General features: G+C 33.7%; 1 protein-coding gene across 6 annotated transcripts in view; it reads left to right on the forward strand.

Moving 5' to 3' along the window:
* NME7 (NME/NM23 family member 7) overlaps positions 1-16,868 on the forward strand; it is a 231,786-nt gene that overhangs the window by 37,878 nt on the left and 177,040 nt on the right. For all 6 annotated transcript variants that reach the window (XM_054525728.2, XM_024238742.3, XM_054525737.2 and 3 more), the window contains 2 exons: positions 5,439-5,546; positions 6,630-6,796. In XM_054525728.2, coding sequence (XP_054381703.1) covers positions 5,439-5,546; positions 6,630-6,796 — 275 coding nt within the window. The remainder of the gene's footprint in view (positions 1-5,438; positions 5,547-6,629; positions 6,797-16,868) is intronic.

Here is a 16,868-nt window from a genome sequence, read left to right on the forward strand (position 1 = left end):
ATTCTTTCTTTATCCTTGACCTTTGAGAGTTAGATTATTAGATGCCTTGAGGTGGTCTTCTTTGGATTAAATCTGTTTGATGTTTTCTATAACTGTCTTGCATTTGGATATTGATATCTTTCTCTAGGTTTGGGAAGGTCTCTGTTATTAGCGCTTTGGATAAACTTTCTACCCCTGTCTCTTTCTCTACTTCTTCTTTAAGGCCAATAACTTAGATTTGCCCTTTCCAGCCTATTTCCTAGATCCTATAGGTGTGCTTGATTGCTTTTTATTCTTTTTTTGTCTCCTCTGTGTATTTTCAAATAACCTGTCTTCAAGCTCACTAATTCTTTCTTCTGCTTGATCAATTCTGCTATTAAAGGACTCTGATACCTTCTTCAGTATGCTTTTTGCATTTTTCAGCTCCAGAATTTATTTCAATCTCATTGTTAAATTTATCTGATGGAATTCTGAATTTCTTCTCTGTGTTATCTTGAATTTCTTGGGTTTCCTTAGCAGAGCTTTTTTTTTTTTTTTTTTTTTTTTCAGGAAATACAAATTTTCATGAAATTTGAAAATTCAAACCACAGCATGACATTAAGAAAACACAAATATTACTTATCCAGAAGAAAAAGTGTTTTGAACTTTTTCATAGAATATTTAGGAACAAAGAAGTTGAAGCTTGGAGCGGTAGAGTGATAAATAAGGAATATGTGGGAGAGAAGGTAAAGTGAAAAGAAAGTAGATCAGATTTTTTTTTTTGTTAGCACTAAACTGGTTTGCTTCAGGCCCCTAGCCAGGGTTGATTTTGAAACTTATAGCAGAGCTATTTTGAATACTCTGTCTGAAAGGTCACATATCTCTGTTTCTTCAGGATTGGTCCCTTGTGCCTTATTTGGTTTATTTGGTAAGTTCATATTTTCCTGGATGATCTTGATACTTGTGGATGTTCATCTGTGTCTGGGCATTGAAAAGTTAGGTATTTACTGTAGTCTGCAATCTTGGCATGTTTGTACCCATCCTTCTTAGGAAGGCTTTCCCTGTATTTGGAAAGACTTGGGTATTATGATCTAAGCTATATCTGCTTTAAGGGGCACCCTAAGTCCATTATAAAACTAATGATGAATGTGTAACAGATAGTGTTATAAAATTTAAAAAGAAAATTGTTACTAAAATTTTTATTGACAAAAACAGACCTATAACTGTTTGAACTCCCCAAAAGGTAAGAATTGTACTTTGGCTCTGATTTATTAATATTATATATCCTTTACAAAAAAATTTACTTAGTATTATATGTTCAATAATTTTTATTTTCATTTATAAATATAATTTTAGTCATTTTTCTGTCCATCATAAATGCCTTTTTCCTTCATACTGATTTTTTCTGCAAAGACCTTTAAAAAACTATTTACCTAGGATTAGTTGCAGCTGAGGCTGCATCATCACAAATCCAGGGTTGCTCTTCTTATATGTCATCAGTGAGGGAGATGAGTGTGTGCAATGCAGCTCTAAAGTCACAGGTGGACCCATAAACCACCATCATTGCTTTGGGAGACATAGGCAACAGAAATCCTAAGTGCTTCATGTAAACTAAGTCATTTAATCCCCAAAACTACCTTATGAGGAAAGTACTGTTTCCATTTTTCAAATGGGGAAAATGAGAGAGAGATTAAGTCTTGCCCAGGTCTTTTGGACTCTCACAAATATTCCTCCATAATTCCCCCCCAAAAAAACCCTTTATAGTTTCCTGGATCTTCTCTTTAAGCAACACATTTCAGGGCCATGTCTCTTGCTGTAGGCTGCCAGCAAATGATAGCAGCAGTAGCACCAGCAGCAGCAGACTTATCAGATTGGTGTGCTCGTTGCACTCAGCATGCTAGTAGTACCAGGCCCAGTTGGTATTTGTTGATTGATGATCATAGTATCATCAGGAATGGAATAGCTTTCTGATCAGTATTATTGAAATATGTGAGGCCAAGGTACAATTTTGCTTGGTAACATAAGCTTAAACTCACTATTGAACTGAGAGATTGGATTTTTTAAAGTATATCTGTATGGAAAAGATTGTTAATTTCATATGATCCATTGTAAAGCTGGACCTTCCTTTAAACAGTAGCAGAGAGAGGTGGTGGTGTCATTTATTTCTCCAAAGACTTGGTTAATCTTCAAATATAATTTCACTTGCAATTCCAATATTGGTCAAAATTTCCATAAAATCACCTATTTTATGTTACAAAACTTATATGAATTTTACATTCCACTCAGTAACATATATTTATATACACATATATGCATGTTACAATGTAAAAATTGTTTACGTTACTTGCCATCGAGTAAGACTGGTGCTCTAGGAAAGTTCTCTTTGTATAGACAGAGACCTTAAGACTTTAAGATACTAAGGCTTCTGGGTATAATAATACCACATTGTCCAGTTCAAGTCACTTCAAGACTTCTGGGTATAATAATACACATTTTCCTTTAAGACTTTAAGATTTCTGGAACAAAGTGTGATTATGTTTGAGAGATCAACTCTTTTATTATGTATAACTTATGTTTAAAATGTTCAAAAGAGGAAAAATGATTTGGCTTCTTTAAGAAAGTCTCTTTTTGATGCAGTGTAATCTTTAAATGCTCCTCGTAAAGTACTTTTGATAGAAGTTGGAATCTTCAAGGAAGAAGGAACTAATGATTGTCTATGTAATCATTAGGTTGTGGCATTCTCATCAGAGCATCTGTGACAAACAACTCAAAGTGTATCTGTGTGCTACTAAAGTGTTAGTTTCTCTCTCTTGGAAGAAGAAACTTTCTTGGAAGAAGAAGTTTCTTTCTCCTGGAAGGCTAGTGATATGGAAATATCTGAGTCATAGGAAATGTAGTTTCCAGTTTTGGCTCAGTTATTAACCAGCTCTGTGACCTTATGCTAGTCATTTATATTATCTAGAGCTCAGTTTCTTTATCCATAAAGTGAAGAGTTAAAACAAAATGATATATAGTTTTAATATCATTTGAGGAAGGCAACCAAGTTCCTCTTTTTTTCTAGATTTGGCTCGGCGAAGCTGAAAAGTAAATTTTCTTTAAATTTTAAATGTGGCTTTGGTCTGGATGGTGTGTGTGTGTGCATGTGTCAGGCAGGTAGCTGAAAGGCCAACCTGACTGTGATGTTTTATCCCAAGTCCAGATATACCACTGTTATATCTCTAGATATATCTTTTAACTCTAGGAAGTAAACACAGTTTTTACTGTAAAGGTAAACCAGAAAGTTAAGTTTAAATCAAGTTTGAATATAATTTGTACTTGGAGTAATAAACCTTTTCCCACAGAGGAAACAGCACTGGCTTAGGAGTTCATTTCCAAAAGCTCTACTGAGCAAGCACAGGTTTCAGCTCACTTTTGTACCTGTTTCTCTGCCCCTTGGTGGGCTCCCTCTACCAGCTTCTTAGGCTTCTCAGTCACTTGTCTACTTGACTTGAGACTCAGCACGTGTCTTATGAGTAAAAACAATGCAATGAATGTTGGTTTCATTTCAATGGGCTTCCTGTCTTTCTGGATCTTGGATCCTCATATCCTGGCTGTCTTAAAAGCTCTCCAAATCTTTGATATCCTACTTTTCTAGTTGTTCTTAGAAGTAGCATTGGTTTGCTATGAGCTACTTTGTCATAGCCAGAAGCAATAGTTCCTCAGTTTATTTTCTTTGCATTAAAACCGTTTTCTGGATAGAGTATAGTGCAAAATTCTGCTGCCCAATTCAGAATTAAAGAGTGTGGTTGGCAGGTTTTGTGGATAGGCTACATGGATAAATGGAAGTACCAGGTTTCGTTGAGTTTTCATTTGCTTTAGTTAGATGTGTCATTTCTTCTATTTTATATTTATTTTAGTGAAGGCAACATTTCAATTATGTATTTAAATAAATATTTTATTATGGATAGTAAAAATTTTAATAATCTACTAATATTTAAATTTTTGTTTGTAGGTGAGTACAATCCTAGAATGCACAGTGAAACCTAAACTCAAAAAAGCTGTATTGTTATAATCAATATGAAAAATATATATGATGGAAGGCTTTTACAAATGTTATAGTATGTCTCTTATTTTACATTTATTTTCTCTTGAGTAATCAGCATGGTTTAAATATGTCTTTGGATGATTGTGGGAAAAATAAAAGTGTCTTAAAAACTACTTATCTACATTATAGTTTATGAATATATTATAAACATAATTAGACATACAACTTCTACCATTAGAATTTATAAGTCAATTATTAACTTAAAAAGAACCCCCAAATTTTCCCTAACCAGAACATCAAATGGCAAATCCAGAATTAGCAATAAAACTCCTAGATTCCCTTCTTCCCTATGCTTTTATTTGTTTATTATTATGAAGATCTTTGGGGCGAGGGTATTTTTACTAACATATATAATGGGAAATCCTGCTCAATAGTCAAGGGAAAAGGACCCATCTTTGACTTATTTTTTTTCATTTTTTGCTCTCTGTGGTAGCCCTAAGAATGTACTTCACAGACCTCCAACTACAGGCAACCTAAGTGACCAAGGGTCCCGGTTGCTGTTCTCTGAAATCCGCTGCTGCTTTTGTGCTGAGCACTTGCTTCCCAAAGGCTGCTCCCAGCCAGTGATTGAGAGGAGCAGGGATACTAAAGCTGGCCCCTCCCTGTTCTTGGGAGTCACCTGGCTCTAGCACTTCCCGATGGGCTTGCTGAACCTTCCTTAGAGGGTGTAGCAATGTGGGATGATTCCACTTAACCTTCCTTGCATCTCTCCACCACTCTGTGTCAAACTTATATTGCTTTTGTCGGCTTTTCTAGTCTTCCTTGGCTCCCTCATCATTTTGTATTACGGGAATTTTCCTTAATGAAATTCTTGTATGTTCAATCTTGTCTTCACATTCATTTTCAGAGGTCCTAGACTAACACATTCTCTATTTCTATAAAAAGATACTATCATATAAAATTACTAAGGAAAAAAAGATGTTTTCTATAATTTTAATGGTAATATTCGATACTACTAGATTCTCAAATTTAGGGAAGTCAAAACTTCATATAATTGAGAGCTATCCTCAGAAATTTATTCTTATGTTAGTTTATTGATAGTCTGTATGTAAACTTGCTTTCAGAAGGACTGAATTGTTACAATAGTAAAATCAGGAGTTCACGTTCTCAGAAAATGTTAATTTACTCAGGATGATTAGATGGCTGTAAAGTAAAAAGCAATCCATAAGTCATCTTTGAGATATCTAAGGGTATTTAGTGAGAAATTAAAAGGAAATATTTCTGAGGGTGTGTTGATAACTGATATTTTATTGAAAAGCAGAAACATTCAATATAATAGGTAGAAGTAAGGTTGTTTCTTGCATATTGGTAATTCTTGCTTTCATTTTGTGTGACTTATAGAAGAGTGCTTGTTCTTTATATGTTAGTGTTAAAATTCTTCTGTCTTTCTTTGCAGAATCATAGTGAAAGATTCGTTTTCATTGCAGAGTGGTATGATCCAAATGCTTCACTTCTTCGACGTTATGAGCTTTTATTTTACCCAGGGGATGGATCTGTTGAAATGGTAAATAAGCCTTTCTTTGCTTGATTGTTGGCAAAGGAGGTGAACATGGGAACCATTGCCTTTTATATAATTGCTTTTTAAAAACACATTTATATGTATGTGTGTGTGTATATATATATATGGAAATTCTTTTTAAATGTATTCATTATAATTCCAATATAAGAAGTTAACTTGTGCCTTTATTTTTAATGTCAAAAATAGGAATTTCTTTTGTTAGAAGACTGAAGTGGGGGCTGGGCACAGTGGCTTATGCCTGTAATCCCAGCACTTTGGGAGGCCGAGGCGGGCAGATTACTTGAGGTCAGGAGTTCAAGATTAGCCTGGCCAACATGGTGAAAACCCATCTCTACTAAAGATACAAAAAATTAGCCAGGCGTGGTGGCACATGCCCGTAATCCCAGCTACTCGGGAGGCTGAGGCAGGAGAATAGCTTGAACTCAGGAGGTGGAGGTTGCAGTGAGCTGAGATCACACCACTGCACTCCTGCTTGAGCAACAGCATGAGACTCTGTCTCAAAAAAAAAAAAAAAGACTGAAATGGGATTATTCATGCTTTGGATAAGAAATAAACAATAAGTGATTATAGATAAGGATTATCATGGTCATAAATACGTCCTCATTATTGAAAGCTGTTATTGCTACAAAAAGTCAAATTGAAGAGGCTCAAGCTAAGAGGCTTCTGTTTCTTTTTGTTCCTTCACTGGCAACACAATTTTAACAAGTAGATCTTTTTGGTATTGGGATTTTGTGGCACAAGAAAGCAGAAATTTGGGTGTATGACTCTTTCTTTAGCATTTTGTAAGGACTACTTTACTGAAATGATTTGGTAATAAACAAATCTTTCTATTCAGGTTTTTAAGAGTATTAAATTTGTAATAAGAAGCTTTTATGTTATTACCAGATTGGATTAGGAAATATGGAAGTTATTAAAAATTACGATTTATATTTGTAATAAAAAAGAAACAGAATATAACCTATCTTTGATAAGACAGAACTAAGAATTATTTCTACCTTATGATAAGATTAACTTTCCTTATTCATAACTATTTTTGTTTGTTTGTTATACTGTTGTGTCTGGTTCTAGCATGATGTAAAGAATCATCGCACCTTTTTAAAGCGGACCAAATATGATAACCTGCACTTGGAAGATTTATTTATAGGCAACAAAGTGAATGTCTTTTCTCGACAATTGGTATTAATTGACTATGGGGATCAATATACAGCTCGCCAGCTGGGCAGTAGGAAAGAAAAGTAAGAAACAATTATATAATCTTTTTACATTCTCTAACTTTGGGTTCAAAGTCAATCTGAATCAAGACTGGGAGTATGTAACCTTATGAGGATGGATAGGACCTGGGAAATGGTTGTCTTCATTCTGTCTTTTTCTTTTTTTCAATTTAAAAAAAATTGATAATACCATAGTTGTGCATGTCTCATCTGACTTAATTCATGTTTATGTCTCCTGTGGCACTTAGCACATCTCCATCCACATTGCAAGCACCTTCTCTGAATTAGCTGAATGAATTAATGAATCACAATTTAAAATCTATGATCTATTCTTTCCTTTTTTCATTTTCTCCCTGTTTTCAAATGATGATCTTTGATCTCGTTGACCAGTAAGTTTTTGCCTAGATTGTTTGTAACTAATGCTGCCTATTCTCAAGTTTTGTTAACAGATATATATATATATATATATTTATTTATTTATATCTAATAAATGTTGACCAGCGGATCAATTGAAAAATGACAATGTGAGTGTTGTAAAAAGGAAAAAAAAAGAAACCATATAAAGAAATTGTGATACAGGGAGACTGATCTATCTTATTCATAACTGTATCCCTAAAAACTGTTGTAGTGATACCTCAAACAGTAAATTATTCACAGAGTGTGACCCACAAAAGTTTGTTAAATATATGAATGAATAAATTTCTGTCATCGAAATGTCTGGAGGTACCGTATGTCTAAAGGAAGAGTTTCCCACTGGCTGGCATCCCCGCCTCCCTATCTTCCTCCCACTGCATGTGGCTCTTTCTGTGAGAGAAACTGTGACATGGTGCCTCCACATGTGTCCCTATTCTTCTCTCTATTGTTTGTCAAAGCTGCATTCATCATTCTTTTTCTCAGTTTTGATTTAGAAGATATACAGTCATCTGTAAAAGGGGCTAAGAAAAAAAATGGAAAAGAGAAAGAACTTGTAGATACAGATGAAAATTAGACTTATAGAAAACAAGGATTTTTGATGTTTTCCTTCTGAATACTGATTTTCAGTATTAGCAAGATGACATTTTAATTTTCAATCTCTACATTTATGAATTTCAACTTTCTGAGACTAGAATTAATTATATTTGAAATGAAATTTTAATACCTTTGTCATCTTTCTTGACTCTAATTTCTGTAGCTTATATTTTGTATGGTTTGGGGAGATTTTTTTTTCCTGTAGAGTGATTGGTGCTGTAATTAAAATAGGGATTATTTGTAGAAGTTAAGGCTATATGTATAAAAGGCTCCAAAAATGATTTAATTCAATAGGGAAAACAAATCAATCAAACTATTTTTTGAGATCTACAACTCAAATGACTAGCTGATTGCCTAACATCTGAGTCACTCTTATAGTAACATGATATCTCTTTCTGTGACTTCCATAGTCTTTCTATATAAGCACTTTATAGCTCTTGAGGTGATTGGATTCTCAGTGTGGGTGTTAGTACACAAATGGTGATGGATCAGAGGGGTGGTGAATGCCTCATTAAAAAGGAAGACCAAAGACTCTCTTTGAAATAGGACAGAAATTTCAGGTATTAGATAAATAAATAGGAATCTTTTAAGGTTATGAGATCTTATGTAAAAGTCTATGGGATTAAAGAAATGCCAACCATAATTCCTTTATTTAAAACTAATAAATATGTGTAGCATTCATTTATGGAGCACATACTATATACCAGACACTATGAAATGCGCTTTACATACACCTCAGTTCAAGACTACTTTATTTTATTTAATTATTTTTGAGGCGGGGTCTGGCTCTGTCACCCAGGCTGAAGTGAAGTGGCATGATCATTGCCCACTGCACCCTTGACTTCCCATGCTCAAGTGATCCTCCCATCTAAGCCTCCCAGGCAGCTGGAACTACAGCCATGTACCACTATTCCTGGCTAATTTTTTAGTATTTTGCTAGAGATGGAGTTTGGCCATCTTGCCCAGGCTGGAAGACTACTTTAAATTTTTATTTAAACTAGCAAAATAAGTGAGTTAGGGAGTCAGGGTTAACAGTCTGACCTAAGAAAAATAAAATAACAACCATAAAATTTATAATTTATATATTTTAACTGTGATTTGACTGAAGTGAATGTTGTTAAATCTATTTTATAGAATGAGTAAGTAACTTGTCCACAGTAACACAGCTAGAAAGTAAAGGGAAACCAGAAAACCGTGTTTTGTTTTTCCCTAAAATTCATTCTCTTTCTACTAAACCTCTAATTAATATGCTGGCAAATACTGTTGAATGGGACTGATTTTAAATCAGGATGAACAGAAGAATTCTATTTTAATATAAAAACAAATTTGAAGTATTTGGGCTTTATATAGTTAATGAAAATATGGGCTTTATATAGTTAATGAAAATATATGTAGTATATATTTTACTGACTCAAATTGATTCACCATTTTGTCTTCTTATTCTTTCTTAATTGCATATGGGTTAGTAAATCCAACAACCATTTGGGTGATTTAAATAAACTTCTTCCAAACTGAAGAGTTTCAAAAATGTATTGTTTTATTTAAATGGCAAAAAGTAAGCATATGGAAATACATGTGTATGTCTATCAGCGTTCCACAGAAACACCTTCTGTGTAACAACTGCTTTAGTCTAGTTCTCAGTTTTGTATAGTGTTGAGAAAAATTTATGAGCCAATTACATTTTCAACTCTTTTCTTTCTATAGTAAAGCCTGTAGTGAGGAGGATGAGTGAAATTGATCCCCATGGAGCCTATCAGCTAATTGGGGAGCAGTTATCCAGATAATTTAATATAATTCAGCTTATCTCATCAACTAGCTTCAGCTTTCCAATTCCTTTTGACTGTAGAAATCTGACATTTGATTCACATTTTTATCTTCTCTTTATAAAGCTCCTCTAATCAAATGGATAAAGGTTACAAGTTGTCAATGAGTCAGTCTTTGATTTTAATTTTAGCTAGTAATTAATTGATGCCTTATGATTCTGTTGTTTAGATGTAGAGACACAATACAATTTGTGTCTTTCTAAAAATTTATTACCTCAAACCAGAAATAATTAAAGTTTTCATATGATGAGTCAATATGTATACGTATGCATGTGTACGAATGATAGAGGAATTTTATATGAATAGACAGCTATTCCCCATGTGATAAGTGAGGTATTAAATGTTTACTTTGATAGCTTATATCTTTAGTAAGAAGTTTATAAAAATCGATGAAAAATAATGCTAGTATCCTATTTAAAAATCCATTAAGTACTGAGACACGTATTTACATTCAGCAATCCTCATTCTTTTTGAATCTCAGCCAGAAAGCAAGCCGTCTAATCAAATTAAAGGGAGAAAGGCATCAGTAGGTTGGGTGAACAACATTATAGTAGATGTTAAATACATGAAATTCTTGTGCCCATCTATTAACTTTCAGTGAAAGGAAGATCCTGCTGTTTTTCAGAAGAAAAATTATAAAGTCAACTGTGTGTATAATCTTTGATCCCAAGGTCTAAGCCCAAGTTATTTGAGGCTCCATCACAGCAGGAACTCAGTCACAATATGCATTTTCCTGTCCTCTTGGAGATGTACTGAAATGGTATGTGGATAAAAAAACAAGCCATATTTTAGGTGAGACCTGTGCTTGGAAGGGGCTTAAGAATACTTCTCCCTGGAGGTAGGGAGATTGACATAAATAACCTTTTGAACTAAATCACCTTTTGAATTTTTAAATACAGCCCCAAAATTCCAAGCATTTGCTTAATTGATAATTTTTTAAAAGGTACTGAAATAATACTTTATATATTTTCTAGACTTATGTAGTTTAACAATTCTTATGGATGAACATACATTTTCTAATATTAGAATTTGACTCATATGAACTATACATTTTTTCTATGTGAAGATTTGGCAGTATCATCAGATATATGTTTGAAGAAATTTCACTGGAAGGAAATGTCATAAAATCTTGGCTATATCAAGTTTGAAACAACTTCAGGGTTCAGGTATTATATAGTTTAGCAGGATTACAGTATTGGGATATCATAATGTATGAATGACATAAAAGACATTTTAATTTTAATTAAAATTAAATTAAAAATTTTAATTTTAATTAAAATTTAATTTTAATAAATGCAAAAAATGTACCTCTTCTGTTCTTCCATCCCAACTGGAATAAATTAAGTTTAGAATACTTTAAAAATTATTATTCTGTCTTCCCCTGGTTGTTATGGCACTTGACCACCCCCACCCCCACCACTGCTTCCATCTGTATCTCTCTGGCTATTTTTTCTCAGAGTCATTCCTTCTCAGAGGCAAAAAAGACTCCTGGTATTCCCCAGGGTTCTGTTCATGGCCCTTTTTTTCCTCATTCTATATACTCTCCCAGGGGATTCTATGTACTCCATGACTTCAACAATGTGTTGCTTTCCAAATTTATGTCATCACCCCAGCTGTAAAACCATATGTTTAAGCTTTTTCCTGAACGTTTCCATGTAGTTTTTTCACAGGAACTTAAAAATCCAAAATTGAATTAATTGACAAATTCAAAATTAAATTAATTCTCTTTCATTGAAAAACCTACTTCTGTATGCACTAACACAACATTCACCTAATCACATACTTACAAAATTGGTGGCTGTCCTTGAGTTCCATATGTATTTTATCCTTAAATCCACATGAGGACCTAATCTTACCAATTTACTTGTCTCCTTCATAAATCTCTCTTATTTCTCTTCTCTTTTTTATCTTTTACATTCCTCCTTAAAACAGCTTCTTCTCATCTCTTGAGCTCCATTAGTCTCCATTCTTCCCTCCAAATTACTAACTGATGAAGAACTAACACAGGAGACAGATGTAGATCAAAATATTAAGTATTAATTTTACTTAGGCTGTCTTGTGAAAGCTGTGTTTGAGAATGTTTGAGGCTTTCTTTCTATTCCTATTTCCTCTATCCCTTACACTGATCTGGAACTTGAGGCCTGCCTGAGGAAAAGTTGGATCTACAGAACAAACTAAGGGCATACTTGCCCAGGGTTCTCATCCTGCCCTCCAGCCCATGGAGCACAGGAGAGCGAGCACTAGAGAGAAACAGGCTTCCACTGCAGGTGCTGGACTCTGACTCCAATGTGCTTAACATGTGAAAGCAGAACGATACGCTATCCCTTACTTGTACACTATCCCCTACTTGAGGGCCTGCAGGTCAGAGAAAAAAGAGGTAGGGCCACATATAACCAGAAACCCTTAAATATGGCCAGACATGGAGAAGCGAATGGAAGAAGTAGAGAGAGAGAGCACTTTCTCATGGGAACAGGGATAGAAGTTACTTTACTCTTGAGGAGCAAGGGACACATTTCTAGTTGTTTTCTGAGTTTTATACCTTTAAGCCAATTGGCTGCCATGCTCTGGTAGACTATGGCTACTTCTCGGGGAACAGACCAGACGAATATTAGTTTAGTCTTGCTGTCACCTTTGGGAAACCATTCCCTCAATACCAATTACTGTTGTTTGTATATTGTCCTAGGACCAGTGGTGAGCAGTTGAGTTTTGGCTGCTGAAAGGCACCCTAATGCGTTAGAGGAATACCTTAGTTCAGTAACAGAGGCCTTGCTAAAAACTCATCCCCAATCTTTTTCTCATCTTTACTTATCTATAGTATCATTGTCTAAGATGGCATGCTATTGATTATACGATAGACCCAACAACAGTGTAACTGCCTTCCAAATAATACAATGAAAAATGCCTTCTCATTATTAAATTCCCAAGGAGAAATTGATATTTTTTTCTGTAAAATAAGAATTCTGCCTTTCCATTCTACAATTCTCAGTCATATGGTCGTTGGTCAGTTAACAGATTAGAGTTGAATTTCTTTTTCAGCTCCAGCTTGAGCCATCTTTCCTTAGAAAGGGTTTGATTGATAGTGTATTTGGGTTAATTAATATCTTTTTGCCATCTCTTTTATACTTGCCCTGTTATGCTTTAGACATGTCTTACGTATCTTGTAAATAGCATATAGTTTTTTTTTTATTTAATCTGGAACACTTACATTTTCATTGGTAAAGTTAATACATGTACATTTAAATAAGCTGTGATTATTGGTATTTTTGTATATATTTCTATTTTACTGTTTTCCTGTTTTTCTATTTTTTCTTCTTGCCTTTTCTTTGGATTAGTTGAAGAAATTTTTCTTCCTCTCTTCAGTTTTTTTTTCTATTATATGGTTTTCTGTTGAAGTTATAACAAATTACCACCAAGTTAGTCACTTAAACAATACAAATTTATGATCTCAGAGTTCTGTCAGAAGTCCAATCAGATCTCATCAGGTAAAGATCAGGTGTTGATAAGGCTGCATTTCTCTTGAGGCTCTAGGAAAGAATCAGTTTCCTTGCACATTCCAACATCTTGAAACCATCCACATTCCTTGGTTTGGAGCCACCTTTCTCCATCTTCAAAGCCACCAATAGCAGGCTTGAGTCCTCCTCACACTGACATCTCTCTGGTTCTCTAAAGCTAGGAAAGAGTCTCTGATTTTAGGGACTCATGTGATGAGATTGGGCCCATGGGAATAATCCAGAATAATCTCTACTATCTCAAGGCCTGTAATCTTAATCACATCTGCAAAGTCCTTTTTGGCAGGTGAGGTCACATATTTATAAGTTCTGGAGATTATAATGTGGACATCTTTGAGGGGTAGTATTATTCTGCCTACTATATTCTCTGTTGCTTTAGAGGTTATGTGATTTTTATACTTGTTCTTTATTGGTTAGGCTTGAAATTTTTTCATATATTTAACTTAAAGTTCTATAATAATATGGCTGTCTCCCAAGTCATACAACAAGTTTAGGACACTTTAGCTCTAATCTTCTCTCTTAAATCTTACATAGTTTTGTTATTATTGTTGTATTTGGACATTCAGTTTTTTTGCCTGCATGTTAGACATTCTTTTATTTATTTATTTATTTTGATAGAAACAACATTTGCTTAGATTTACCTAAACATTTGTTCACCAATTTTTCTTGCATATCAACCTGTCCTTTTAGAATATTTTCTCTTCTTGTTATTCTTCATTTCTTCATTGTAAACTACCTGTTTTTTTTTAATCTGCACATGTTTTTTATTTTACCCTCTTTCTTTAATGATACTATTGCTAGACGCACAATTCTAAGTTGATGGTTATTGACCAATTTTCTTTATTCCCCTTTTCTGCTATTAGTAGTTACAGAATTATATATTCTATCAATTTTTAATATTTTTAATATATGCAATTAAGGGTATAAATTTCCTTCTAACTGCTTATAACCATATCCTATTATTTTTGATATGTAATTTTTATTCAGTTTGAAACATTTTTTACTTTCTTTGTGTTGTCTTCTTTGGTTTATTATTTATTTAGAATTATGTTTATTTCCAAACATATGGAGATTTGTTTATTCTCTTTTTGTATTGGAATCTAGCTGAATTGCATGTGTTTAGAGGACATATTCTTCATGATTTTTGCCTTTCAAACTGGTTAAGATTTGCCTCTGGCTTAGAATAGTCAATTATTAATGATCTATGTGTGTTAGAAAAGAATGTTTAGGCCAGGTGTGGTGGCTCACGCTTGTAATCCCAGCACTTTGGGAGGCTGAGGCAGGTGGATCAATTGAGGTCAGGAGTTGGAGACCAGCCTGGCCAATGTGGTGAAACCTTGTCACTACTAAAAAATTACAAAAATTAGCCGGCCGTGGAGGCGTGTGCCTGTAGTCCCAGCTGCTCGGGAGGCTGAGTGGGAGAAATGCTTGAACCCGGGAGGTGGAGGTTGTAGTGAGCTGAGATGGCGCCACTGCACTTCAGCCTGGGTGACACAGCGAGACTCCATCTCAAAAAAACAGAAAAAAAAAAAAAGAAAGAAAAGAAAAGAATGTTTAGTCTGCAGTTGTTTTGTATAGTTTTATATATTTATTCATTAGGTGAAGTCTGTGAATTGTGATGTTCAAATCTTTCACATATTTACTAATTTTTGGGCAGCTTATTCTATAAATTGCCGAGGTTTTATTAAAATTTTCTAATGTAATTATCATTTGTCTATTTCTTCTTGTAGTTATGTTAGTCTTTATATTATAATTTTAAGGGTATGTTACTAGGTGATTTAAATTGTTATATCTTCTTGGTAAATTGAATCTTTTATTACTATGAAGAGACCGTCTTCATCTCTAGCAATGCCTTTTACTTTAAACTGTACTTTCTCTGATATTACTATAGCTGCACTGGCTTTCTTTTAGTTAACATTCGCATGGTATACCTTTTCCCTTCTTTTTACTTTAGATTTTCAGTATTCTATTCTAAGTGTGCCTTTCATTAGTTTTTTTGTTTGTTTGTTTTTTATATCTTTTTTTTTCTTTACTTTAAGTTCCGGGATACGTGTGCAGAATGTACAGGTTTATTACATAGGTATACATGTGCCATGGTGGTTTGCTGCACCTTTCAACCTGTCATCTAGACTTTAAAATCCAATCAGATTATCTTTTTAAAAAAATTTTTTTATAAATACAATTTTATAACCTGCATCTACTGTAGAGCACTTATTTGTAACGTAACTACTAATATACTTGGCTTTAACTCTGACATCTTATCCTGAGCTTTCTTCTCCTGCCTGTTTTATTATCTTATTTTTGATTGTTTGGATTGCTTAAGGATTTTTTCATCTATTTTTTTTCTATATACAGTTAGTATTTACACTATAAACTACAACATATGTACTTAACTTGGTAAAGCTTAAATCTAATATTTTCACCTTCCTTCTTTAAAATCTAAGAATCTCAGAAGACTTTAACTCAATTTTTGTTGGGATTTTTGCTGAATTATATGCTGTTTTTGTTGTGTATTTTTTTTGTTTTTTTTCCACGAACCTAATGATTTACTGTTATTGTTTTATGTAATGAGTATTCATTTAGGTTTCTTCACTTTTTGCTTTTTATCCTTTCTTTTATCTCAAACATTCTGTTTGGGATTATTTTACCTTTGCTTAAATTACATTTTAAAAAAATAATTTCCTTTTGAGTGTGTTTACTAATAGAAAACTCTTTCAGTTTGCACTCATCTGAAAATGTCTTTATTTCACTTACATTCATGAAACTATTTTCTTATCTCTGTTATATCTTTTTGTTTCTCTGTGCTTCATTCTGAATTTGCTTTCTTCTGTCAAACGCTTTATTTGGTTCTCATTTTCATTATTGTATTTTCATCACAAGATATTCTAATATATTCTTTTTCAGATCTACTTATTCAGTTTTGTAGCTTACAGTTTTCTATTACCTGATAATGTTTTGTAGTTTGTCTTTTAGTCCTTCAACCATAGTTTGCAGGGATATTTTACAGTTTTTTTCTGATTATCCTGGTATCTGAAGTATTTGTGGGTCTCTCTCTTTTCTGTTGTTTCTCCTGGTTTTCCCTCATGTTGGCCTTTTCCCTGTATGTGTGTATATGTCTGTGTGATTATCTTTCTGTATGATTGCCATGTGTGTATGTGTGGGTGTATTGCATATATGTAAATAATATATGTGAGATACGCATTTTCATATGAATTATTTGAGGTACAGGATGACATTACTTTCCTACTAGGAGGGAATTAGTTGTCTTTGCTTCTGTCTTTTTCCCATAGGCATTAGCAGTCTGTATGACTGGTAGTTCAAAAATTGTAAGTTTTGAGACTGCTTAGACGATGTGAACTTGTATTGCCATTCAAGACCTGGTTGTTTCTGATTCACCCTAAGTGGGGGTGGTGTTGCCTTCCAAATTGTTTTAGGAAGGATCATCTCTTGGGTTCTGTTACCCTTTCCCAGTGATGTATTGCAAATCAAAGTTCAGATTTTCCAGATAGGCAATGCTGTCAAGTCAAAAACAACTTTCATTCTTACTTTTCATTCTTTTGTTTTTTTTTTCACTTTTGTCCCAGTAATTATTTATGATCTAGTCAATTTATCTTTAATTTTTAAAAGATTTTTAAAAATATCATCTTTTTTAGTTTTTGGTGGAAGAATTGTTCTGAATAATTTTGCTGTTGTTGCCAAGCAAAAGTCTTGATCACTGAATTTTCCACCAAATTACAGGTGCCTCATTTGAGACAG

This window comes from Pongo abelii, chromosome 1 (genome assembly GCF_028885655.2).
Source record: "Pongo abelii isolate AG06213 chromosome 1, NHGRI_mPonAbe1-v2.0_pri, whole genome shotgun sequence".
NCBI classification, from domain to species: domain Eukaryota; kingdom Metazoa; phylum Chordata; class Mammalia; order Primates; family Hominidae; genus Pongo; species Pongo abelii.